At 41.5% G+C, this 26,924-nt stretch overlaps 1 protein-coding gene across 1 annotated transcript in view; it reads right to left on the bottom strand.

Moving 5' to 3' along the window:
- THBS4 (thrombospondin 4) overlaps nucleotides 1-26,924 on the bottom strand; it is an 80,282-nt gene that overhangs the window by 48,322 nt on the left and 5,036 nt on the right. The window contains exons 2-7 of the mRNA XM_075838825.1: nucleotides 19,552-19,755; nucleotides 15,563-15,810; nucleotides 14,596-14,698; nucleotides 12,581-12,663; nucleotides 12,375-12,426; nucleotides 594-787 (exon numbers count right to left, since the gene is read on the bottom strand). Of these exons, the coding sequence (XP_075694940.1) occupies nucleotides 594-787; nucleotides 12,375-12,426; nucleotides 12,581-12,663; nucleotides 14,596-14,698; nucleotides 15,563-15,810; nucleotides 19,552-19,755 (884 nt within the window). The remainder of the gene's footprint in view (nucleotides 1-593; nucleotides 788-12,374; nucleotides 12,427-12,580; nucleotides 12,664-14,595; nucleotides 14,699-15,562; nucleotides 15,811-19,551; nucleotides 19,756-26,924) is intronic.

Here is a 26,924-nt window from a genome sequence, read left to right as displayed (position 1 = left end):
TTTCAATGCTTCAGATGCTGGGGTCGCGAATGACCGCAGCATTTGAGGGGTTAAACAGCCAGGAACAGCGCAATCGCTGCTCCTGGCTGTTAGTCCCGGGTGTCGGCTGTAAAATACAGCCGACACCCGCAGTATAGGGGGACTGCCCAGCGCGTGAAGGCACTATAAATATTACCCCCCGCACCCATACGTAAAAGCACGCCTGGGTGCGCGAAGGGGTTTAAAGGGTATTCCAATACTGCACATTTATGGCACATCCACAGGATATGGATATGCCATAAATATGTGATAGGCGCAGGTCTTACCTCTGGGACCTGCATCTATTTGGAGAACGGGGGTCCCTTGACCCCCATCCAGCTTGGTGAGTTAGCTGCCAGCCACCGCATCCAGGTGGTGAATAAATGGGAAGGCGACCATGCATGTGAGCAGATCTCACAATTCATTTCAGTTATGGAAAAGGCCGAAACAAGTGAGCAAAGGTGGGACCCGCACCTATCACATATTTATAGCAAATCCTGTGAATATGACATAGATATGTGAGTGGGGAATACCCCTTTAATCTATCATTGCAGATGCCATTACAGGTTTAGTACCTCATCTATATCAGTACAGATGACACCATTGCCAGTGTAACCTTCAGGACAAGGTCCACACTGAAACCCGCTTTCTGTCTCCGTGCATTTCACACCCCGGAAACATGAGGTAGCATCACACCGAGGCTTTGGAGGTGTAGTAGGTTGTGGCGGTTTTGGAGCTTGTGTTGGATTTGGATAGTCTGGCGTTAAACCTTTATTGGAAAAACAATAATAATAATGTTATCAAATGAGATATAGTAAAATTAGAAAGGGCAACATAAATGTAAAGCAGTGACAGCAGATATTGAAGACCTAGATACTAGACCCATATTTTATATTCTAACTACTGAGATTATATACAGTGAAGGAAATAAGTATTTGATCCCTTGCTGATTTTGTAAGTTTGCCCACTGTCAAAGACATGAACAGTCTAAAATTTTTAGGCTAGGTTAATTTTACTAGTGAGAGATAGATTATATAAAAAAAAATTAAATAAAATCACATTGTCAAAATTATATATATTTCTTTGCATTTTGCACAGAGAAATAAGTATTTGATCCCTTTGGCAAACAAGACTTAATACTTGGTGTCAAAACCCTTCTTGGCAAGCACAGCAGTCAGATGTTTTTTGTAGTTGATGATGAGGTTTGCACACATGTTAGATGGAATTTTGGCCCACTCCTATTTGCAGATCATCTCTAAATCATTAAGATTTCGAGGCTGTCGCTTGGCAACTCGTATCTTCAGCTCCCTCCATAAGTTTTCGATGGGATTAAGGTCTGGAGACTGGCTAGGCCACTGCATGACCTTAATGTGCTTCTTTTTGAGCCACTCCTTTGTTGCCTTGGCTGTATGTTTCGGGTCATTTTCGTGCTGGAAGACCCAGCCACGAGCCATTTTTAATGTCCTGGTGGAGGGAAGGAGGTTGTCACTCAGGATTTGACGGTACATGGCTCCATCCATTCTCTCATTGATGCGGTGAAGTAGTCCTGTGCCCTTAGCACAGAAACACCCCCAAAACATAATGTTTCCACCTCCATGCTTGACAGTGGGGATGGTGTTCTTTGGGTCATAGGCAGCATTTCTCTTCCTCCAAACACGGCGATTTGAGTTAATGCCAAAGAGCTCAATTTTAGTCTCATCTGACCACAGCACCTTCTCCCAATCACTCTCAGAATCATCCAGATGTTCATTTGCAAACTTCAGACGGGCCTGTACATGTGCCTTCTTGAGTAGGGCGACCTTGCGGGCACTGCAGGATTTTAATCTATTACGGCGTAATGTGTTACCAATGGTTTTCTTGGTGACTGTGATCCCAGCTGCCTTGAGATCATTAACAAGTTCCCCCCGTGTAGTTTTCGGATGAGTTCTCACCTTCCTCAGGATCAAGGATACCCCACGAGGTGAGATTTTGCATGGAGCCCCAGATCGATGTCGAATGACAGTCATTTTGTATGTCTTCCATTTTCTTACTATTGCACCAACAGTTGTCTCCTTCTCACCCAGCGTCTTACTTATGGTTTTGTAGCCCATTCCAGCCTTGTGCAGGTCTATGATCTTGTCCCTGACATCCTTAGAAAACATTTTGGTCTTGCCCATGTTGTAGAGGTTAGAGTCAGACTGATTAATTGAGTCTGTGGACAGGAGTCTTTTATACAGGTGACCATTTAAGACACAAAGTTGATTTGGAGCGTGTAACTGGTCTGGAGGAGGCTGAACTCTTAATGGTTGGTAGGGGATCAAATACTTATTTCTCTGTGCACAATGCAAATAAATATATATAATTTTGACTATGTGATTTTCTGTTTTTTTTTTTTTTTTAATATAATCTATCTCTCACTGGTAAAATTAACCTAGCCTAAAAATTCTAGACTGTTCATGTCTTTGATAGTGGGCAAACTTACAAAATCAGCAAGGGATCAAATACTTATTTCCTTCACTGTATATACACTGGGGAATATATCAAGCTATCTACGCAAGTTTGCAGAAAGACCCAAAAGTCACAATTTGCAACTAACATAAATTATAGCGGAAATCGAAGTTTACCTCTGTGGGGCGTAGCAAGGTAGCGGCCCGTGCCGAATATATTTATAAGTACTGTAAAAGATTACCAGAAGAATCATAATTTGAGATGGGGTATAAATGGTTTATGAGTTTATAACAAAGTGAGCAGGGGCATAATTGTAGTGGGTGCAGAGGCAGCCCCCCTGGTGCTTGTGGGGGCCCAAAGCCCTATCTGCCACATAAGTATTATAAATGGCACATGGTAGATGGGTGGCTCTGCCCCATGGTTTAAGCGATCGGTAGTACCCAGAACCCCACCGATCAAATCTTCTGACATGCCTCTATGACAATATCAATAATATCAAACGTTTTCTGAAAGTACAGGCACTTTATAAAACTTCCAATTGACTTCAATGGGAATAAGCGCTATTTTTATACAAGGACGCAATTAAATTACACATCGCATTGAGAAAAAAATAAAGTCATGTCAATTCTTTGTGCATTTTCCACTCCAAAAATGCAACAAATTTTCCTATTGAAGCCAATGGGAGGATTTAAAATGCTGACAAAACAGGCTTGCTTGCTCTTTTGAGTGCTTTTGCATGTGCAAAAGTGCGCAAAATTCGCAGCACATTTTTTTTGGCCTGTACATTTTTAAACGTACCTCACAGGTTTTAAGGTACAGTATTTAAAAAATCAGCATAAAAAAGTGGTGAAAAAAGTTTTTACACGGATCATGCACCTGATTTTTTCTGTCTACAACTTACACCAAATTACATTTGTAACATTAGTTTTTCTTCTATAGCATGCTGTTTATAGTGTGTTTCGCTATAAAAACTTTGAGTATGAAACCATTCTTACAGAGTGAAAAAGTTGTTGTGAAATCCCATAAGAAAAATGATCACATTTGTATTTCCAAGGATTTAAATTTGACTGCTTATCCTCGGGATAGATTATCAATATGTGATTGGTTGGGGTCCAAGCTGCAGCACCAGGCACAGGCAACACATACAGATAAGCCACTGTGTACACATCACATGGTACGTGGCGCCTTAATTCTGCTTATTTGCAAGGCTCCTTATTCAGATCCCTGCCAATCAAATATTGATGTCTTCTCCTAATGATTGGGGGGACAACCTATTTTGCTCTCCTTTTAAGGAACCACAATAAAATATTCTATTTATAAATAAATACTATAATAAAATAAATATTTTAGAATTACCATTCTAAATATAGAATAAATTTGCATTACCATTGATTTTAATAGTAATGCTTCCATTGCTAATGGTTTCCGTTTGTCTCCTTTATGTAAGGTTTCCGTTTTCTTGGCAGAAACAACAGCGCAGTCGACTGCAATATTGTTTCCGCAAAAAAACAACTAGAAACCTTACGTAACGGAGACACATGATAACCATTAGCAATAGAAGCATTACCATTGAAATCAATGGTAATGCAAATGGAAGCTATAGTTTCCATTTGCCTTTCCATTGATGTATTCCTCCGACGGAAAGGTCTGACAGAACCCATCAACTGAAACCGAACGCTGATGTGAATAGGGCCTTAGTGCTGAGTAAAATTAATATCATTATATTAAATATGCTGGATGTGTATATTATATTATATTATATTATAGTGTTGGCACTGAACAGAAACAAGAAAGTATCAAAAAATACTATGAATATGTTGGATCCATCTATCCATCACTGTCTGGAATGGAATCAGAACATACTTCTTGTGATGTCATAATCTACAATCTAGGCATGGAGCATCTGTACACACTTCCTGTACTTACATCATCTAGAAGATGGGTGTGGTCCATTTACACATGATTCCTGTGACAACATGATATAGTTCTAACATATTATGACATCATCAAGCCTATAAGTATGTCTCACACCTTGATAAATGTGTCAGTCTTATCTCTTCAATGTAAAATGGTTTTCTATTCCTAGATCATTGATAACATCTGCTGCCCGGGCCCTTTGCAGTAATTATATTTTCATTACAGAACTGTTCTGGAATGATGTGAATACTACACCATCTATAATAACATCTATATCAGGGGTCTCAAGCACGCGGCCCGCGGGCCGCATGCGGCCCCTGGGGCTGTCATCTGCGGCCCGCGGGACACAGAGCCACTAATATCGGCTCTGCTCCGAGACTCTGGAATTCCCTGACATCGCTGTCCACATATGAACAACGATGTCTGGGGCTTCCCCAGAGCCGGAGTCCCGGGCAGAGCGCTGGTGTCGGCTCTGCTCCGGGACTCTGTGGAATTCCCTGACATCGCATCCCATATATGGACAGTGTGTCAGGGTCTTGCCCAGAGCGGAGCAGAGCGCTGGTGTCGGCTCTGCTCCTGGACTCTGTGGAGAATTCCCTGACATCGCTGTCCACATATGAACAGCGATGTCTGGGGCTTCCCCAGAGCCGGAGTCCCGAGCAGAGCGCTGGTGTCGGCTCTGCTCCGGGACTCTGAGGAATTCCCTGACATCGCTGTCCACATATGAACTACGATGTCTGGGGCTTCCCCAGAGCCGGAGTCCCGAGCAGAGCGCTGGTGTCGGCTCTGCTCCGGGACTTTGAGGAATTCCCTGACATCGCTGTCCACATATGAACAGCGATGTCTGGGGCTTCCCCAGAGACGGAGTCCCGAGCAGAGCGCTGGTGTCAGCTCTGCTCCGGACTCTGTGGAATTCCCTGACATCGCTGTCCACATATGAACAGCGATGTCTGGGGCTTCCCCAGAGCCGGAGTCCCGGGCAGAGCGCTGGTGTCGGCTCTGCTCCGGGAGTCTGCGGAATTCCCTGACATCGCTGCCCATATATGGACAGTGAGTCAGGGTCTTGCCCAGAGCGGAGCAGAGAGCTAGTGTCGGCTCTGCTCCTGGACTCTGTGGAATTCCCTGACATCGTTGTCCACATATGAACAGCGATGTCTGGGGCTTCCCCAGAGCTGGAGTCCCGAGCAGAGCGCTGGTGTCGGCTCTGCTCCTGGACTCTGTGGAATTCCCTGACATCGCTGTCCACATATGAACAGCTTTGTCTGGGGCTTCCCCAGAGCCGGAGTCCCGGGCAGAGCGCTAGTACAGGCTCTGCTCCGGGACTCTGTGGAATTCCCTGACATCACTGCCCATATATGTACAGTGTGTCAGAGTCCCGGGCAGAGCGCTATTATCGGCTCTGCTCCGGGACTCTGGGGAAGCCTCTGACATCGCTGTCCATACATCGATAATGATGTCAGGGGCTTCCCCGCAGCAGGAGTCCCAGTGATGTCAGGAGCACAGCTGGAGTCCCAGGAAGAGCCTACTAGCGCTCTGCCTGGGACTCCAGCTCTGGGGTTGCCCCTGACATCTCTGTCCATATATGGACAGTGATGTCAGGAGCAGAGCTGGAATCCCAGGCAGAGTGCCAGAAGCGGCTCTGCTCCGGGACTCCAGCTCTGGGCAAGCCCCTGACATCACTGGGGCAGCCTCTACAGAGGGCACTGGGGCAGCCTCTACAGAGGGCACTGGGGCAGCCTCTACAGAGGGCACTGGGGCAGCCTCTACAGAGGGCACTGGGGCAGCCTCTACAGAGGGCACTTTGGCAGCCTCTACAGAGGGCACTGTGGCATTATCTACAAGTGGGTGTGTGGCAGTATCTGAAGAGGACACTGGCATTATCTACAGAGGGCACTGTGGCCTTATCTACAGAGGGCACTGTGGCCTTATCTACAGAGGGCACTGTGGCCTTATCTACAGAGGGCAGTGTGGCCTTATCTACAGAGGGCACTGTGGCCTTATCTACAGAGGGCACTGTGGCCTTATCTACAGAGGGCACTGTGGCCTTATCTACAGAGGGCACTGTGGCCTTATCTACAGAGGGCACTGTGGCCTTATCTACAGAGGGCACTGTGGCCTTATCTAGGGGTGTGTTGCATTATCCACAGAGGGCACTGCGGCAGCATCCACAGAGGGCACTGCGGCAGCATCCACAGAGGGCACTGCGGCAGCATCCACAGAGGGCACTGCGGCACTATCTAAAAAGGGGCTGCCCAATCTTGACATGTGTGCTAACTGAGCCGCCGGACTGCATTTAGCGACACTTAAACTGGAAAGCTGGATTGTTGAAATAAGCACGTGGAGAAATATCTCAAATTTTAAACCTAGCGCTATTATTATAGTAATGTAGTATTATTTTTCTAGTAATATAATGTTATAGTAGTTCAAATAACTAATTGATTAACAATAATTTTGTATTGTATCAAATTTGAAAGTAATGCGGCCCGTCAACTTCCCATTTTTTCTATATGCGGCCCACTTACCCGGCCGAGTTTGAGACCCCTGATCTATATTAACATCTATAATAGCATTTCGATAGCATCTTAAATTCTCATGAAGACTCTTCTATGGATGAAACCTCTGTTTAGAGAACAGGATAAAGATTCAGTAAGTTCTTTGTTAATAAATATAACATTTTCAAGGTTGGGGTAAGATTCTTCCATGTGTGGGGATCACAGTCTGGTCTCCATTGGGTATTTATCTATTTGTCTTATCTTTGTGTTTTTGGCTTTTTTAAATGGCCTTTATCAATTCCATTGTGTTCTATGTTTTTGGCTTATTTAAAATGTTTCATTCTTTAATAAGATCTGACTTTTCTAAAGCCTGAAGACCTGAAAAATGAGAAACATTAGAAAAAAAAATTCAGCTCATGTCATTCAAGGTTGCAGTCAGGGCTGTATTGCCCATCTGGCAAATGCCAGGGAGGAGAAGAAGGTTTTGCACATATGACTATGTTGGAAGGGGATGAAGAGAGGAGAATTATTTATTTTTAACATGGAACTTTATGTTGGAGGGGGCTAAATGGATGGGAGTAACGTTTTTACATAGGACTGTATGTTGGAGGCAGCTAAATGATGCTTTGCACATAATACTGTATTTTGGCAGGGGATAAAGGGAGAGAAGTAATGTTTTGTTTTAACATCGGACTGTATGTTGGAGGGGTTAAAGGGAGGGGAATTATGTTTTTACATAGGACTGCATGTTGGAGGGAGCTGAAGGGATGGGAAGGATGTGTTTTTTTTACATAGGACTGTATGTTTGAGGGAGCTGAAGGGAGGAGAGTGATGTTTTGCACATGAGACTATGTTGGATGAAGATGAAGGGTGGAGAGTGATGTGTGTGTTTTTTTTTTTTTTACGTAGGACTGTATGCTAGGGGGGCTGCAGGGAGGGATGTTTTTCTTTTTTTACATGGGACTATTTTGGAGGGGGCTAAAGGGATGCGATTGATGTTTTACCCACAGGGCTGTATGTTGGAGAGGGAGGAAGGGGGGGGGGGGTTATGTTTTGCACATGGGACTGTATCTTGTAAGGGATCATTGTTGCAATCAGCAGGGATTTTATCAGCCCTAGGATAGGTGAGCCCTACTGTTCTGCTCCACTATGTATTTATTACATGGCTACCAGTCTAGCCCTGGTTGCGATATGTCAACTGACTACCATCTTCACATCATCTAAACTCTAAAGCTCCGTCCACATCTCCTCATCATTCTGGACCTTAACTAATTCTTTCAATAAAGAGAACATCTGCAGAGGTACTACAATGATCATCAGGTTAACTGCGCCATCTCCAGTATTTCATCATCCTTGACAGGACATACCTCCAAGAATGTGACATTTCACAAGTGTCTTTATGCTCCAAGATTGTAAGCGGGGCACAACCAGCGCAATATATTAGCTCAGGAACCAGGCAGATGGCAGATTTTACACAACTTTATTTATCTTTATACTCTCCTCTCATGAGTTTCTCAGCAGTTTCTCTCCCTTCACTTTCTGTCTGCTCCAGTCAGCACAGAGCTCCGCCTCCTGCTCCTTCCCCTTCGCTCTAGAACTTTCCTCAGTCTCCTGTGCTGGGCTTTCTGGGCATGCTTATTTAGTAATAATATTGCTCCTACACATATAACCAGTCAGATAACAGTAATAACAAACTACAGTTATGGCATACACATAGAACAGCAGAATACAGGCTACACAGACTACAATCATTTATCCCAGCCATGTTCAACCCTCTTAGAAAATGCTAGATCCTCCTGCCTCCAGAAATCAGCAAGAAGGCCGTCAAAATATGACTCTGTGACAATGCTGCAAATAAGGGCTTATTCAGACGAACAAGTGCAAACTGTGACGTGAAAAACCGGCTGTTTTTCACATCGGAGTTTCACCCATGGGACCCATTTTCGCGGATCCCCATAGACTTGAAACTATTGAGGGATCCATGAAAACAGAAGAAAATAGGACATGTTCTATTTTTCAACGGACCCTTCACACGGTCTGTTAAAACAACAGTCGTGTGAACGGCCCCATTGACATACATGCGTCCGTGTGACGTCACAAGGACATATACAACATTCGTGTAAATAAGCTCTTAATGTTTTCTACACTATCAGCATCTATTCTTTTACAGGGTAACTGACTTTGAACTAAATTTAGTTAGGGAACCTGTATAAATACTTATCAATATTATACCTCCTACTTTATTGGCTCTTGGAGTAAAACATAGACCCTTTAAACAAGGGTAAAACCTATTCCTTTGGTAAATATTTTTATACATCTTTGCAATCTGTGGCGTACTTAGAAGTCGGAGGGCACCATAACAAAGATCAACATGGATCCCCCAATTATGGCTTTGGATTTTGTCACTCAGAGAGGAAGGGCCTGCTGTTTTTTTGCTTAATGCTTTTTTTCAGGACCCATGGGCCAATTTTTCCCTTTGCTAACAATGCAGTTCATCTGGAAGGGGAAGTCCTGATGTAATGTACTTACCTCTCTGTGGTTTCTCGCTGATAGCCGACGCAATGAGACTCTTGTTGCGGTTGGCAGGGATGTTGGATGTCTTCTACTGTGTTGAGACCGGACACCAAATCATCAAATAATCTAGGCGACAACTAACAGGACTTCAGCGCCTGGGTGAGTCCTGGGAAGCTTACCTAGGCACACAAGTATTCCCTACTGATAATTCAAGATTTTATTGCCTGTCAAACTGCCACATAATTCTATTTCAGTTTGGGTTTGTGCAGTGGCGTAGCAACAAGAGTGGCCGCGGTCGCAGTTACGACAGGGTCCTGAAGTCATGAGCCCCCCATACCACGTCTTTCCACAGTAAATGTAGTAACTGGGGCCTATGTAGTAAACTACAAAGGTGCCTGTTACTACTGTAAAGTTTACATATACTTATTATCTTCCTCGCTCCTAAGTCGGATTTAGGGCACAGCGCTTGGTCCTGATGCTGTTCAGCGTCAGAACATTAAATGCACGGCGCACATAACATCGTTTATGAGGGGCAAAACATTTGTCTTGGGGCTTGTGCCCCTGATCTTTTAAGACCCTATGTAACATCCATAGCCGCAGACCATCGGGACTAGTCACCCCCCAACGGCCGCAGCCATTGACTTGTGTGCGCTGGTCTGCATCTCCTCCCCAGGAGATGCCAACACTCACTTCTGCTCGACTCTGCTGTGTCCCGTAGGGTGCGTGCACATGCTTACGGCCGGCCTTAAAGGGCGAGTGCGCACACATGTTTAACATCACTAATTAGCCCATGATTTTCCTGAACTTAAGTAGGGCCCTGCCCTTTTGCTCATTGCCTGAGCGTTGTTCGTAATCCTGTTAGTTTTGCAAATGGTCCCTCAGTGTTATCCTGTTCCCGTTGTTCCCGTGCCCTGCTACCTGTATCCTGTATTCCGTGTTGTAGTTGTTCCTGTGCCCGCTATAGTGTTGGAGTTGAGTTCTGCCATCTGTCACGTCTGCTGTGTTACACCACGTCTGGTGTCATCTGTCTCGCCTGCATCACCTGCTATCAAGATTCCATTTGTGCCTAGCCGTTGCTACTGTCTGGACTATCACAGGTACCCTTGTGCTTGGACTATATATATTAACTTGGTACACTGTACACTGTGTTCCAAATTATTATGCACATTGGATTTAAGTGTCATAAACATTTAATTATTAGTTTTTCAATTAAACTCATGGATGGTATTGTGTCTTAGGGCTCTTTGGATCATTGTAATCAATCTCAGACACCTGTGATATTTAGTTTTCCAGGTGTGCCCAATCAAAGGAAAACTACTTAAGAAGGACGTTCCACATTATTAAGCAGGCCACAGGTTTCATGCAATATGGGAAAGAAAAAGGATCCCTCTGCTGCCGAAAAGCGTGAAATAGTGCAATACCTTGGACAAGGTATGAAAACATTGGATATTTCAAGAAAACTTTAGCGTGATCATCGTATTGTGAAAAGATTTGTGGCTGATTCAGAGCACAGACGGGTTCGTTCAGATAAAGGCATAGGAAGGTTTCTGCCAGACAAATTAATAGGATTAGGAGAGCAGCTGCTAAAATGCCATTGCAAAGCAGCAAACAGGTATGTGAAGCTGCTGGTGCCTCTGGAGTCCCGCGAACCTCATGGTGTAGAATCCTCCCGAGGTTTGCAAGTGTGCATAAAGCTATTATTTGGCAACCCCTAAACAATGCTCACAAGCAGAAACGGTTGCAGTGGGCTCAGAAATACATGAAGACTAATTTTCAAACCGTGTTGTTTACTGATGAGTGCCGTGCAACCCTGGATGGTCCAGATGGATGGAGTAGTGGATGGTTGGTAAATGGCCACCATGTCCCAACAAGGCTGCGACGTCAGCAAGGAGGTGGCGGAGTCATGTTTTGGGCTGGAATCATAGGGAGAGAGCTGGTAGGCCCCTTTAGGGTCAGTGATGGTGTGCAAAATGACCTCTGCAAAGTACGTAGAGTTTAGGACTGACCACTTTCTTCCGTGGTACAAAAAGAAGAACCGTGCCTTCCGTAGCAAAATTATGTTCATGCATGACAATGCACCATCTCATGTTGCAAAGAATACCTCTGTGCCATTGGCTGCTATGGGCATAAAAGGAGAGAAACTCATAGTGTGGCCCCCATGTTCCCCTGACCTCAACCCTATTGAGAACCTTTGGAGCATCCTCAAGCAAAATATCTATGAGGGTGGGAGGCAGTTCACATCAAAACAGAATCTCTGGGAGGCTATTCTGACATCCTGCAAACATATTCAAGCAGAAACTGTCCAAATACTCACAAATTCAATGGATGCAAGAATTGTGAAGGTGATATCAAAGAAGGGGTCCTATGTTAACATGTAACTTGGCCTGTTCAGTTTTTTTTGATTGAAAGAGCTTTTGATTTCTGTAAATATCTCCTGATGCTGCAAATTCAACAAATTACCATTTTAGTTCTCTTTACAACCTTTAAAATGTTTTGATCTCTGTTGTGCATAATAATTTGAAACAGTGCATTTTGAGTTTTTTACTTCTAAAAAAAAATCTGTTATCATTAGGAGATTTGTGCATTATACTCCAACGGCTGATGGCTTGAAGATTATACTGACTGTCATTTGCATCGACTATTTAGGAAAATCAGCGAAAAATAACATTTGCATAATAATTTGGAACACGGTGTAGTTTGGCCAGCTGCCATCCTGCTACGGCAGTGCGGCCCAGTGGGTCCACACACCCACAGATTGGGACACCCTAGAAACGCCCCTGGCTGAAAGTAGTAGAGGAGATGGGGAATATGAATAGGGTACAAAATGAGGCATCTACATTCTGTCTCTCTCTCTCTCGCTCTCTCGCTCTCCCTCCCTCTCTCCCTCTCTCACTTTCACTCTCATTTTGTGTTAGCCTTTTATTTAGACTGTCTTCCTGGAAGTTCTTTATCCTTACAGGTGAGCTTTTATATTGCATGACCATACAATAATCCAGCAGTACTTACCACAAGCCTGGCATTCTGACACAGTGTTCCTCAAAAACATGGTCTCTTTCACCTTTAAAATATAAAGAAATTATCTAAAATACTTTCAAATGTATCTATGTTATGCCCTATGAATATGTTATCCCTTTAAATTTGGTATAATTTCAGTATATCATCTTTCTTTCAGAAAACATCATCTTTAAACATTGCTAATATATTGAATTTACCTGTTGTCTCATAACATCCCTGAGTTCCCCAAGTAGCTGGTTCAGCTGTGAGATTTGACCCAAGAGTTGTCTACTGACGTCACCTACACAAAAACACATCTATAAGTTACAGGTATATTATAGAATTAGTGGATACAGACAGGTATTGTGGTGACTATGTGGAAAGTGTCATATAGGGATAATCGATCACTTTAATATTGTGACTATAGTGTGACTACTCCATATAAATGATCACTGATAAAGTCCTTCTACACAGGGACACATTCCCTGTGCATCCCTCTATAACCTCCAGAATCCTAATAGTAAAAAATGTCAGAATGGATCAGGAGCTTCTTACAATTGTGGTACAGCATTTTTGTGTCTTTAGAGATTACTGGTAGTAGTACTATAGTATTTACAAAATAACCTCAGAAAGATACTTTAAGAAAAGTCGTTTAAATTAGGTGACTCCATATTCGAAAAACGGCAGATTTGTTGTAGAAATTTCTGTGACGGTCCCATTCATTAGAACGGGGCTTACAGAAATCCATGCACATTCTGCAGAAACAACCCCATTCAGATGTATGGAAGGCATTTTTCAGTCATACAAATTTCAGAATGGGACTATTTATACAGCATGATCTTTAACGGTGATAAACATCACCTTCTCCAGGGCTGGGTTTGCCATATTCCTATCTCTATTACAATATTATAAAATATCAGTATGATCTGGTTTAAGGCTGGGTTCACACGACCTATTTTCAGGCGTAAACGAGGCGTATTATGCTTCGTTTTACGTCTGAAAATACGGCTCCAATACGTCGGCAAACATCTGCCCATTCATTTGAATGGGTTTGCCGACGTACTGTGCCGGCTACCTGTCATTTACGCGTCGTCGTTTGACAGCTGTCAAACGACGACGCGTAAAATGACTACCTCGTCAAAGAAGTGCAGGACACTTCTTTGCAACGTAATTTGAGCCGTTCTTCATTGAATTCAATGAAGAGCAGCTCAAGATTACGAGCGTCAAAGACGCCTCGCATAATGCGAGGAGGAGCTTTTACGTCTGAAACGACGCAGCTGTTTTCTCCTGAAAACAGTCTGTCTTTTCAGACGTAAAAGACAGTTCTCATGTGCACATACCCTAACAGTTATTTACACTCTGCAACCATTTGTATTGCATCTGCTTTTCACATAGTCTTGATTAAAAAATTGTGTATATAGCTCCTATGTCAACCTATATGATTACAGACTACATACATGTCCTGTACCACCCTGCAGTCATGTGTTATTCTCGTCCATGTTTTCTTCTTCTATTGTCTGTAGGTTAGCACGGTCCATGATTACGGTCACGGATGGCCGTGGACTGTAACCCGCATTTGCTATTTTTTGACTATTTTTTTTTTTTTTTTCAATCATGACTATTTTTGATTTTTAATCATGACTATTTGCAAGGTAGCTTTCTTTTTTAAATTTTGCATTAAAACAATAAAAAAGTGGTGCTAAAGAGGGTGATGGTATATTGCTAGGATATGCTATCAAATTCTGATCGGTGGGTGTCCGACTACTTGGACTACCACATATCCTGAGATTGAAGGGGCGCAGCTAAGGTTTAGCGCTGCTTCCAATTCACAGTTTTTTCATGCACAGCAGTGCTCCTGGCCATCCGCTGTGCAGAGAACTGCAGCAGAGCTCTATTCTGGTGAATGGGACCATGCTGCAGTTCCCTACTCAGGCGTTGGCTGAGAGTGCCGCTGTGCAGAGAAAATCTTTGAAGGTGAAGCAGCGCTAAACCAGAGCTTCTAACAATATGCCATCCCTTTCTGTAATAGTATTCGTGATCGATGTATCCTATATAATCCTATATGTGTATTATAGGAGACTGTTTCCGAAAATCAGTACCTTGAGAAATTATTCATCAAAACGGACATTTGGAAGAATAACAGTGATGATATTTCTGTTATGCTATTATATTCAATTCCATTTATCTTCTTTAATGGAGATAGTTCTCAAAAGTTTTCTACATAGAAACCCACCTGTATATTGGCCAGGTTCACTCTGCTGCATAAAGCACTCTTGTATAGATGCGACTTGTGTAAGAGAACCCCCCATTACCAACTTAAGTTCATCCATAGAATCCTGCAACAACAACAAGGTTGTTATATAGAAAAGAACATATTATTGATGTAGGAAGATCTGTAGGAAGATTCAGTAATCGGTTAAAAATAGTATAACTTTTTCCTATTGGCAGATCAGGACATGTGTCTTAAAAGAGAAGGTAGACCTCTAGAATGCATCTTAGTTTTGGAGGTATAAAATTCTTAATATATTTACCTTTAAAAATCTTCTCTGTTCCACCGTTACTGATGATTTGGTCCTTCGACCTATCTCTTTTTACACTCCTGCATGATGTCCTGCGTGACGTCATCCATAGGGATGGCCAGCCAGCCATGGGCCTGCTGTAGTGACGTCACTATGGTTGACACATCACTGCAGCGGACCGTATACAATAGTGTAAACAGATATGGTGAAGAATTCTAAAGTATATTAGGAATTGTGTTATTTCAACATCTTGGACAAGTTTATTTATTTTTAACCCCTTTAGGACAAGTTTAAAACAGTTTAGTAGAATTTTGAGTGATGTGGCCTTTATGTGCTCTAAAATTCAGACGTATTACAACCTTGTGAAACTGGCTGAAGAAGTTATTTTGTTCCCTTTGAGTTGCTGGAAACATAAAATACTGATGATTATGTTGCAATATATTTAGATTAAATTTGTCCTATCATTTATTACAGGAATGCTTTTTTATTAGCAACTTTTTTTTAATCAACTTTTAGAAGTAATTTCTGTTAGAAAGTTAGAAAATAGGCTCAGCATAAATAAACCAATTTTATAAATATGAATAAACATAGTAAAAATGTTTAGGTAAAAAATGTTCAAATATACATTCCCTGGCAGGTAAATAAGGGTTTGCAGGATGTTTCTTCCATATGTTTACTTACTTGTGCTTTTTTCTGCAGTGTCTTTAGATGCACAGATCCTGCATTTAGGGTCACCCCTGACAGTGGACGGGGCAGATCTTTGACTGCATCCACTTGGTCACAGTCCAAGTAGAGCTCAGCAGTGCTAGACCCTCGATGTAGACCACTGAGGTGTAGAAGGATTGAGTGCTGCTTCCCGTCAGCTAGTTCAATATTGCTGAAGATGACAGAGTTAATTTTCCCATCACTCTTGAGGTATCGAAGGGAGGCTGAGCCAAGAATGTGATGGAACCAATATTAAAAGAGAAGCAAAAAAGACAAATTATAGCGTGTAGGGCACTATCTACTATCACGACAAGAACACTCTAGCTCTTGCCTTCATTACATTTTCAACCTTTTTTTGCATCATTTTATCTGTCCATCCCCATTTTTATTCTTTAGTTGTGTTTTTAGCAAAGGCTGGGTTGGTTGGTGCCCTGTGCAGTACCTTCTATTAACGCCCACCTTATGGTGTACTATATAGTGCCAAAATTCTATAATCATACAGTTTTTTAATGGACATACCATTCCTGTATCGTGCCCAAATAACAGTTACATATAGTTACATAGTTAGTACGGCTGAAAAAAAGACACATGTCCATCAAGTTCAACCAAGGGACGGGAAAAGGGAAGGTAAAACTTTCTACACATAGGAGCTAATATTTTTTTGTTCTAGGAAATGATCTAAGCCTTTTTTAAAGCCATCTACTGTCCCTGCTGTGACCAGCTCCTGTGGTAGGCTATTCCATAGATTCACCGTTCTCACAGTAAAGAAGCCTTGTCGCCTCGGCAGGTTGAACCTTTTTTTCTCCAGACGGAGGGAGTGTCCCCTTGTTTTTTGAGGGGATTTACATGGAACAGGATTTCACCATATTTTTTGTGTGTGCCATTCATATATTTATATAAATTAATCATGTCCCCCCTTAGTTGTCTTTTTTCAAGGCTAAATAGGTTTAGTTCTTTTAATCTCTCCTCATAACTTAGATTCTCCATGCCCCTTATTAGCTTCGTTGCTCTTCTTTGTATTTTTTCCAACTCCAGGGCATCCTTTCTATGAACTGGAGCAAAGAACTGAACTGCATATTCTAGATAAGGCCTCACTAATGCTTTGTAAAGTGGTAATATTACATCCCTGTCCCGTGAGTCCTTGCCTCTTTTAATACATGACAATATCTTGCTGGCCTTTGAAGCAGCTGATTGACATTGCATGCTGTTATTTAGTTTACGATTTACAAGTACACCCAGATCCTTCTCAACAGTGTCAGACAGTTTCCTAAATAACAATGTCCAAAATATAAACTACGGAATGTAGCTGTATCCTTAAAGAGGCTCTGTCACCAGTTTATCTCCTACCTAATCTGATAGGCGCTGTAATATAGATAAAAACCGTGGTTTATATTTTGAAAAACTATCACTTTTGAGCAAGTTATGAACAATTTTAGATTTGTGCTAATTAGTTCTTAATGACCAAGTGGGCGTTTTTTAACCTTTTACCAAGTGGGCGTCGTAAAGAGAAGTGTATGATGCTGAACAAACAGCAACATACACTTCTCTTTATTCATATTTAGCTTGTTTCACAGCACAGCGTGATCTCGCGAGATCACGCTGTGACGGGACTTCCTCCCACAGGTCCTTCACCGGAGCGATGGAAGAGTCAACAGACATCGCCTCCAGCCGCTGCAGATTCGGATAAACTTCCTGGCATGGCTGGAGGCGATGTCTGTTGACTCTTCCATCGCTCCGGTGAAGGACCTGTGGGAGGAAGTCCCGTCACAGCGTGATCTCGCGAGATCACGCTGTGCAGTGAAAGAAGCTAAACCAGAATGAAGAGAAGTGTAAGATGCTGATTGGTCAGCATCATACACGTCTCTTTACAACGCCCACTTGGTAAAAAGTAAAAAGCCGCTCAGTTGGTCATTAAGAACTAATTAGCATAAAACTAAAATTGTTCATAACTTGCTCAAAATTGATAGTTTTTCAAAATAAAAACCACTGTTGTTATCTACATTACAGCGCCTATCAGATTAGGTAGGAGATAGGGCACTTATAAACTGGTGACAGAGCCTCTTTAAGGATACAGCTACATTCCCTAGTTTATATTTTGGACACTGTTATTTAGGAAACTGTCTAGCACTGTTATTTGGGCACTATACAGGATATGGTATGTTCGTTAAAAAACTGTATGATTATAGAATTTTGGCACTATATAGTACATCAGTATGTCATCGGTGCGGGTCCGACACCTGGATAGGCCGCTCCGGTGGCCTGCAGGCACCTGATGTTGTGGCACATAATGCTTGGTACGGAGCCCGAAAGCAGTTGGCTCCGTACATAGCATAGGCGACCATGCTGCAGAACTGCAGGTATGCTCCTATTCACTTGAATTGTACTGCAGCTCGGCCGCTATTCCGTGGCCAGAGCCAACATCTTCCGGCATGTACGTCCAATGCATGGAGGCACCGGACCAGCTGATTTGTGCGGGGCCCGGCTTTTCGGACCCCCACATGTCATGTACTGATGACCTATCCGGTGGATAGGTCATCAGTTGTCAGAAGCTGGAAAACCCCTTTAAGCCCAGCCATGCCTGCAGTCCCATTTATATCCCATTTTTGTGTCAGTGTTCATGTGAGCATAATTATGCATGCTTTAGATAGACTTCATTCATAATATCCAAGAATCAGTGCATTTTCAGGACACTTGGCACTTGTAGTGTTCTGGACTCTTGGCAGGAATGAACTTGCAGGACAGTGTTGGGCTCATAACAAGTTTTAATAGCGATCTTCAGGCACTCATGCCCCATCATAAAATCACATTCAGTGTTCTTCACATTGCCACAATAATTTGAGACATGACCATAAAGGAGAGTTTTTAACAATGTGCCTTTTTGGTAGCTACTTGTAATACATGAGTATATAATAAATTAATGGTAGAGTGGATTGTAATGTGAATTATACGTGCAAGCTCCTGCATGATCTGCTAAGGCCATACCCTTACGTAATAAAATAATAAGGAGGGAACTGTTGCGTAGTATCTGAGGGTTGAAGGTATAGTTGCTAATGTAGGTTGGCAACAATTCTAAATGTATGACCACAAATGGCTGTCCAAGGTCCTGGTAGCGACTAATGGAGCTTACAGTATAGTTGTTTTACATTAAAATGTATTTTTAGTACAGAGATGCTGATTGCAACAATTCCCCATAACGTTCATGTCTATATACAGAATGAAGATTTTATGCAGATGCTCAAGAGCCTCACTTTTAGAGACTTTCAATGTCGAGGGATCAAGACAGTGCACACAAAATATGGTTATTCTTGGAGAGCAGAATAAACCGCCTATAGGGTTTACCTGAAATTAGTACAATATTGGGATGAAAGCGCCCATTGACTTTAATGGGTTCCATCGGGTTTCCGTCATTGTACCTGAAAAAAAATAGTGCTGCATGCTGCACTCTTTTGTCCGGGATTTTTGTCGTAATCTGCAGGACCAGCCCACACACTGGTTTGTTTGTAGTCTGTAACTATGGAGACACATAGGTCTGCATAGGAGTTGTAGACACAAAATAGTTGGATTTTCTTAAACGAGTTGTCTTATTAAGACTGAATATATCCATATGCCCCATTAAGTTATGTCAATGAGGGGGCCCCTTCTCGTGACCCACATACATGAGCCAGAGCGGAGAGCCCATCCATGTATTACATGGTTGACCATTCATTCATTCATTGGATGTATGACTGAACAAAACTTTCCCCTGGTGATCACTTACCCCAGTAGCCTGACAGCTATCTGTAGTCAAGTTTATTTGCATAGTTGCTTCATCTTTTTTTCTTTTAGATGCATTTGAGTAATACAAATAATGGGGGACAGTGCTGGATAGACATGATGTGGGGGTATAGTATGATAAAATGTTTTATACAGCAATCACTTGACTTTTGTCTGGATTTCAGTATGAAAATTTCATTCTTTTGGATTACCTTTATTTAAACGTCCCATCACTGTGAACTCAAAGAAACGACTGTTGTCCTTTGTAGAATAAAGGCCAAAGAGAGTGGCTGTGGATTTAGGCTGCAGCTTAAATGTGGACAGTATATACACTTCATTCATGGAGGGATTGTTGAGCGCCTGTTGAAGGTAATGTGTGATCTGTCTCTGGACTGAAGGCGATAGGAGATCAAGGGCTGTAATAGGAAAATAAACCAAATCAAAGTTAAACAAATCTAAAAGTTAATCTATTATTCTTTATGCAATGTATATACACAAAGGTCTGTCTAATAAAACATACATTTAATCATATTTGGACTTTGCAGAACTCAACAGCATGCTTACAAATTGCAAAAACACATGCATAGCCTGCCAACTTGAGAACCAATCATATTTATGTCCTATGGGAAAGCATTGCTTGCAATTAATGGGTTTCCAGATTTATGCAATATAAAGTGCCATGAAAAGTTTTACAGCTGTCCAATGTACTTTGTGTTTTATTTTACTCATCATTTTCAAGATTTCTGCTGGCAGTCAATGAATGAAAAATTTATTGTTTTGCTCCAGAGACTGGAAAAATGAAACGAGCCATGCATACTTGTGAACATAGTAGGTTTCCATCAACTGACTGGAGGCAGAGGTCTTGAAAATAGGGAAGAAATAAAATAAAGTATATTAAAAGTTGCAGAACTTTCATTATACGATGGTTACGTTTTATTGAAATAAAACTGGAATTTTTATAGAGATTAAATTATGTATAGTAATAATTAATTTGACTCTGGCGAAGGCAAGGCCTGGAGTGCAGTCAAGTAAAAGCTCTCTGCCCTATATCTTTAATGGGAAATGAGGATAGTCTATTAATGTGTGATCAGTGTGTGGTCCTACACATGGGACCTCCACGATCAGCAGTACAAAGGGACCCCTGCATTGTTTATCCAGGCAAAGAGGTTCATTCATATGTGTAGTTGTACCTGGTACTGCAGCTCAGTCCCATTCAAGGGTCGGATCCCCACCGATCTAAACATAGACCATCATTGTTTTTCATAGAAAACCCTTTTAATTATTGATCTAATAGTGATAGAGACGCATCGGCACTCTTCCAAATTTTAAACCTGATCCCAGTAGTCAATGGTGTTGCTCAGTAGCAAATGAATGCAGCTGCAATGTATGATCCAGTAGAAGAGAAAGAAGTTGCGGCACTCCGCAAAGAATTTGGAAACGTCTAGGATTTATTCCCTCATAGTGTATTTCACCGCATGGCAGACACAATCACAAGTAAAAAGGTAACAGCCGCATCCACTACGCTGTGAAATTCACCACGAGGGAATAAAACCTTGAAATTTCCAAATTCTTTGGTAAGTGCCGCAACTTCTTTATCTCATATTGAATCCTTTAATTACTGACAAAGCCCCAGGCACATTATATGATTATATTTTGATATCCCATGATGCCCTTGTATTACCTTGTTTACCAACTATTATCAGATTCATCAAATCTCATATAGCAAGGGTATATTCATATGCGGCAGATTTGTTTCAGAAATTTCTACGACTGTTTCATTTATCAAGTTTATGGAATGGATTTCAGAATTTTCTGCAATGAATCTGCCACGTGTGAATATACCCCATCAGAATATATTCAATATTTATGAGATGTGTGATCTGTATTAACATATCTCCACCCCCAAGGAACTGATACTAATCCCTTTAAATCTGTAGGCTCTTCTGGCTAATCAATACTGTGCTTGTATTCCCATTGAAATAACAATGTATTTACTGAAGAATACATATCAGGAGAGCTGACAGGTCCCCTTATTGAAGATATTTTATTTTTACACGATTAACTTTTGGTTGCACAATACATTAGAACTCTATAACACCCAAAAAGTTCCTCAATAGAATAATTTGGTCAAACACCAAAGTCATAGTTTAAACACATATGCAGTGTTAAATGACCCAAACATTTTCAAAATAAAATAGTTTTTATTGAGACATGATAAAAATACAAAATACAGTTAATAGCATCAAAAATGGATTCAAATATAAGTCCTCACAGTAAAGAAAATACTGAGTGGGCTACTGGCCATAACATGTATACCATATAGAAGTACATTGTAAATAAACAGCCATGGTGAGTCACATAACAAAAATAAACAACTTTGAAATAGACCATCAGAATCGATACACAGAACTGGCAAGGTAGCCAAAAAATAATAGAATAGAAGTTGACAGATCATGCAGATATACAATGGGGTATAGAGTAGCGATGTGCCAGGAGCCCACTTACACCCAACGCGTTTCGCCACCAGGCTTCGTCAGGGGGAAAAGGTGGCGAAACGCGTTGGATGTCTCAATAAAAACTATTTTGTTTTGAAAATGTTTGGGTCATCTAACACTGATTTTCTGCATATGTTTTTTAATACATTAGAACTATAAACCTAAAGCACTTCTATTGGTCATGGTTACAGATACGCAACTAATATTACAGGAATAACATATTAACTAAATGATAGAATAAGGGCTCATTCAGACGAGCGTAAAACTCGTACGTGTGCTGTGCGTGAAAATCACGCACAGCACACTGACCCATTGATTTCAATGGGGCCACTCACACATGCAGGAGTTTTTATGCAGCGTGTGTCCGTTGCGTAAAACTCACCGCATGTCCTATATTGGTGTGTTTTTCATGCACCTATCGCCCATTGAAGTCAATGGGTGCGTGAAAATCATGCACAGCACACGGGTGCATATCCGTGTGCTGTGCGTGATTTGCGCATCAATTTAATTTAAAAATAAAAAGATGTGCTTTGCGAGTGCGTGAAAAACACATGGCACTTGCAAAGCACAGATGCAATAACACAACGCACACGGACCAGATATACGCTCGTGTGAATGTAGCCTAACTCTTAGTTTAATCAATATTGTGGATGTGTTACTGATCCAGGCTATGCCACATATCTAAACTCCTTTAGGCCTCATTCACACGAGCGTATCACATTCACGCGAGTGAAAAACGCACGTGAATCTGGTCTGCGTGTGTTGCGTTTTGCATCAGTGTGCTTTGCGAGTGGCATGTGTTATTCACGCCCTCGCAAAGCACATCTTTTTTTATTTTCAAACGAATTGATGCACAAATCACGCACCGCACACGGATGTGCATCCGTGTGCAGTGCGTAGTTTTCACGCCACCATAGACTTCAATGGGTGCGTAGGTGCGTGAAAACGCACCAATATAGGACATGCAGTGAGTTTCACGCAGCGGACTCTCGCTGCGGGAAAACTCACGCATATGTGAACGGCCCCATTAAAATCAATGGGTCCATGTGCTGCGCGTGATTTCCATGTGCAGCACACGGACGTTATTCACGTCTTGTTCACACAGTTCAGATTTGCTGCAGACTTTGCATACATTATTTAAGACAAAACCAGAATTGCGTCCAGGAGAGCAGACGTAAGGCCCTCTTTTATATATTTCTTCTGTCTAGGTTCCATTCCTGGTTTTGGATTAAAAATTACATGCAAAATCTGTGCAGCAAATCTGCACTGTGTGAACAAGGCACTTATGAACAGTTCCCCTGCTTTTTTTTTTTTGCGAACAACAGTAGAAGGTTGTGGTCATAGTTAATTTTTTAAAATCATATCGTTTTTATTTCAAATTTCAAATTTTACATAAAAGAAGATTCACAAATCCCTTCTCCCCCCAAAAAAGTCATAGTTCATTTTAGCACAAAGTGACTACAGCTGCCAGACACAGGGAAGAAGTATACTGGCCCAACACCAAGTAAACTAGGAAGACTGCATAGAAACAAATGGGGAAATGATCTGGACTCAAGTCATTAGCATTTGCCAGTTGTGGATGGCAGGTGAATGCAGGTGAACTTCAGTTTCAGGTTAGAGGAAACCTAATAGGGTAACCTGTTGCTAAGATGTAGCTTAGAAGAATGCCTATTTATAAGGCTCAGTTCACACTGGCATCAAGACTTCTGTTTTTACAGGATCTATGATGGAAATGACAGATCCATTATGATGCATTACAATCTGTTTTTTTTTATTCCCATTGATTCATAATGTGTCCACCAGGTATCTGTTTCTTTTCTGAAAAGAATACTGCAGTGCGCTACACTATTCTAGTCAAAAAGCAACAGAAACCTGATGGAAAAGAATTACAGCTCAGTTCACATAGGTGTTGTTTTCCGTTCGTCAGAGTTTTGATGGAGAGAATAGCATAGTCTTCAGTGCTATTCTTGCCATCAAAAACCCCAATGGGAACCTAAAGAACCTCATTATAAGTCTGTGGGATCCGACAGGCTCTGTTCGAAAACGGATCTGTCATACCAGTCGTGGCACTTTTAAGAACAGAAGCCATTAGGCTGGATTCACACGAGCACATTACGTCCGTAATGGACGGACGTATTTCGGCCGCAAGTCCCAGACCGAACACACTGCAGGGAGCCGGGCTCCTAGCATCATAGTTATGTACGACACTAGGAGTCCCTGCCTCTCCGTGGAACTACTGTCCCGTACTGAAAACATGATTACAGTACGGGACAGTTGTCCTGCAGCGAGACAGGGACTCCTAGCATCGTATATAACTATGATGATAGGAGCCCGGCTCCCTGCACTGTGTTCGGTCCGGGACTTCCGGCCGAAATACGTCCGTCCATTACGGACGTAATGTGCTCGCGTGAATCCAGCCTTAGGGTATGTGCACACGTAAACTGCATTTACGTCTGAAATTACAGAGCTGTTTTCAGGAGAAAACAGCTGCGTAATTGCAGACGTAGTTGCTCGTCCTCGCATTTTGTGAGGCGTCATTGACGGCCGTAATTTAGAGCTGTTCTTCATTGAATTCAATGAAAAACTGCTCAAATTACGTCCAAAGAATTGTCCTGCACTACTTTGACGAGGCAGTCATTTTACGCGTCGTCGTTTGACAGCTGTCAAACGACGACGCGGAAATGACAGGTCGTCGGCACAGTACGTCGGCAAACCCATTCAAATGAATGGCCAGATGTTTGCCCACGTATTGTAGCCGTATTTTTAGGCGTAAATCGAGGCATAATACGCCTCGTTTACGCCTGAAAATAGGTCGTGTGAACCCAGCCTAACAGTGGTGTGAACATAGAACTACAGTGCTGAGTGGTTTTTGGACAAGGATGTGTCACCTCAACAAAGTCATATGGTGGGATCAAATTTGCTAATTGTGGATGCTTTTCAATACACAACTAGTAAATGTCAGTGAATAGATTTCTCTTTAATAAATCCAGATCTGGTACATCAATCAATTCATATGTCACATCAAACATAGCATTTCAATGCACTGGCAGGATAGTACTGTCTGCTTAAAGGGGTTGTTCGAGATTAGAAAACAGGTCTACTTTTTTCCAGAAACAGCGTGGTCTTGTCCGTTGGCTATGCTGGTATTGCAGCTAAGGCCCATTCAAGTGCATGAAGCTCAGCTACAATACCAGACACAACCCGATCCATTTTCTAATCTTATACCACGCCTATTAGTGCAGCATTTTTAAAAAATGAAAGAGAAGTTGATATGTCCATTTTTCTTAAAAGATGACTAATATCCGTACTCAGCAGCAGTTACGTCTGCACATTGTGCTACATAGAAAAGCGTCTTGCGTGGCATTACACAATGGAAGCTTATTAAAATCCTGACCGGGCAATGGAAAATATGCATGATGGCATCCACAGAGTCCATTCTTAGAGTATTAAGAATAAAAACAGATGTTGGCACAGTCCAGATAGACTGCTATTGTCATCATAGGTTTTACAGAAAAGCCTAATGTGCACAGGGACCATAAATATCACTGAGGTATGCCAATGTAATTATAATGAGGGAACACATGAACCATAAACTCTCATAGGGCATGCTAAGCGTAGAATTATTTTGTTATGCATATACAGTATATATGTAGATAATTGGCACCTCATATTTTGGGAAATTTCACCACTGCTGATGATGTACAACTCTTGGCTGTACATTTAGGTAGCTGATAACTTTTAATGTTTATAAAATGTCTAGTGTACAATGCTGTCAGTGAATGACTGATAGATCTAATACATTGCACTACATAGGTAATGCAATGTATTAGCAAAAAAGAAATCTTGGTTGGACCTTCAAATCCCCTAGTGAAAAAAACATATAATAAAAATTTCAAGTAATATAATAAAATACAATCGCTCGTTATCCTTATCAAGTCCTTTATTTAAAAAAAGAAACCATGCGTATTTGGTATCGCCTCGAACGTAGCGGCCTGAACTATAATATGATTTTATTTATTCCATGCGGTGAACGGCATAAAAAAAACCTGTAAAAAACTATACCAGAATTTCTGGTTTTTGGTCATTTTGCCCTATAAATATTTGATTAAAATGTGATCAAAAAGTCGCAGGTATCCAAAATCGATACCTAGAAAAACTATAGCTCGTCTCGCAAAAAACAAGCCCTCCTACATCTCCGGTGACTAAAAAATTAAAACGTTATGGTTCTCACAACATGGCAACAGAAAATATACATTATTTTTACAAAAGTAATTTTATTGTGCAAAAAGTCGTAAAACATAAAGTGCTATAAATTAGATGTCGCCGGAATCAGACTAACCCGCAGAATAAAGTTAACATGTAGTTTATAACGCATGGTGAACGCTGTATAAAAAAAATCCCTAAAAACTATGTCAGAGTTGCCGTTTTTTATTCTACATTGGACAGTACATGTATAGAGCTTCACTCCATGATAGATAGATAGATAGATAGATAGATAGATAGATAGATAGATAGATAGATAGATAGATAGATAGATAGATAGATAGATAGATAGATAGATTCTATCTATGCCATATCTATCTATCTATCTATCTATCTATCTATCTATCTATCTATCTATCTATCTATCTATCTATCTATCTATCTATCTATCTATCTATCTATCTATCTATCTATCTATCTATCTATCTATCTATCTATCTATCTATCTATCTATCTATCTATCTATTGTGACCACTCTTAATTGTGTAGTAAAACGTGTGTAGTAAACCAAAGACCGATATTACCACCACCTAGTGACCAATTAGTGGTAGACACCAGTCCTACACAAGTGCTCTGCAGACCATATTTAAAGGAATTTTCCCATCTAGGACATTTATGACATATCCACAGGAAATGCCAAAAATGTCTGATAGAACTGGTTCTTATAGTTCCACTAAGCGATATAGCAGCGTGCTATGTAAGTTCTTACAGTTGCTAGTCTATACCTCCAACAAGGGAGAAAAAACAGATAGTGCACCACCTTATGGAGAGTACAAACTCCACGTTTCTAATCCATACTTACAAGACAAACAGAATAAAAAGGCATA

Source organism: Rhinoderma darwinii, chromosome 1 (genome assembly GCF_050947455.1).
Source record: "Rhinoderma darwinii isolate aRhiDar2 chromosome 1, aRhiDar2.hap1, whole genome shotgun sequence".
Lineage (NCBI taxonomy): Eukaryota > Metazoa > Chordata > Amphibia > Anura > Rhinodermatidae > Rhinoderma > Rhinoderma darwinii.
This window is presented reverse-complemented; position numbering and strand designations above follow the sequence as displayed.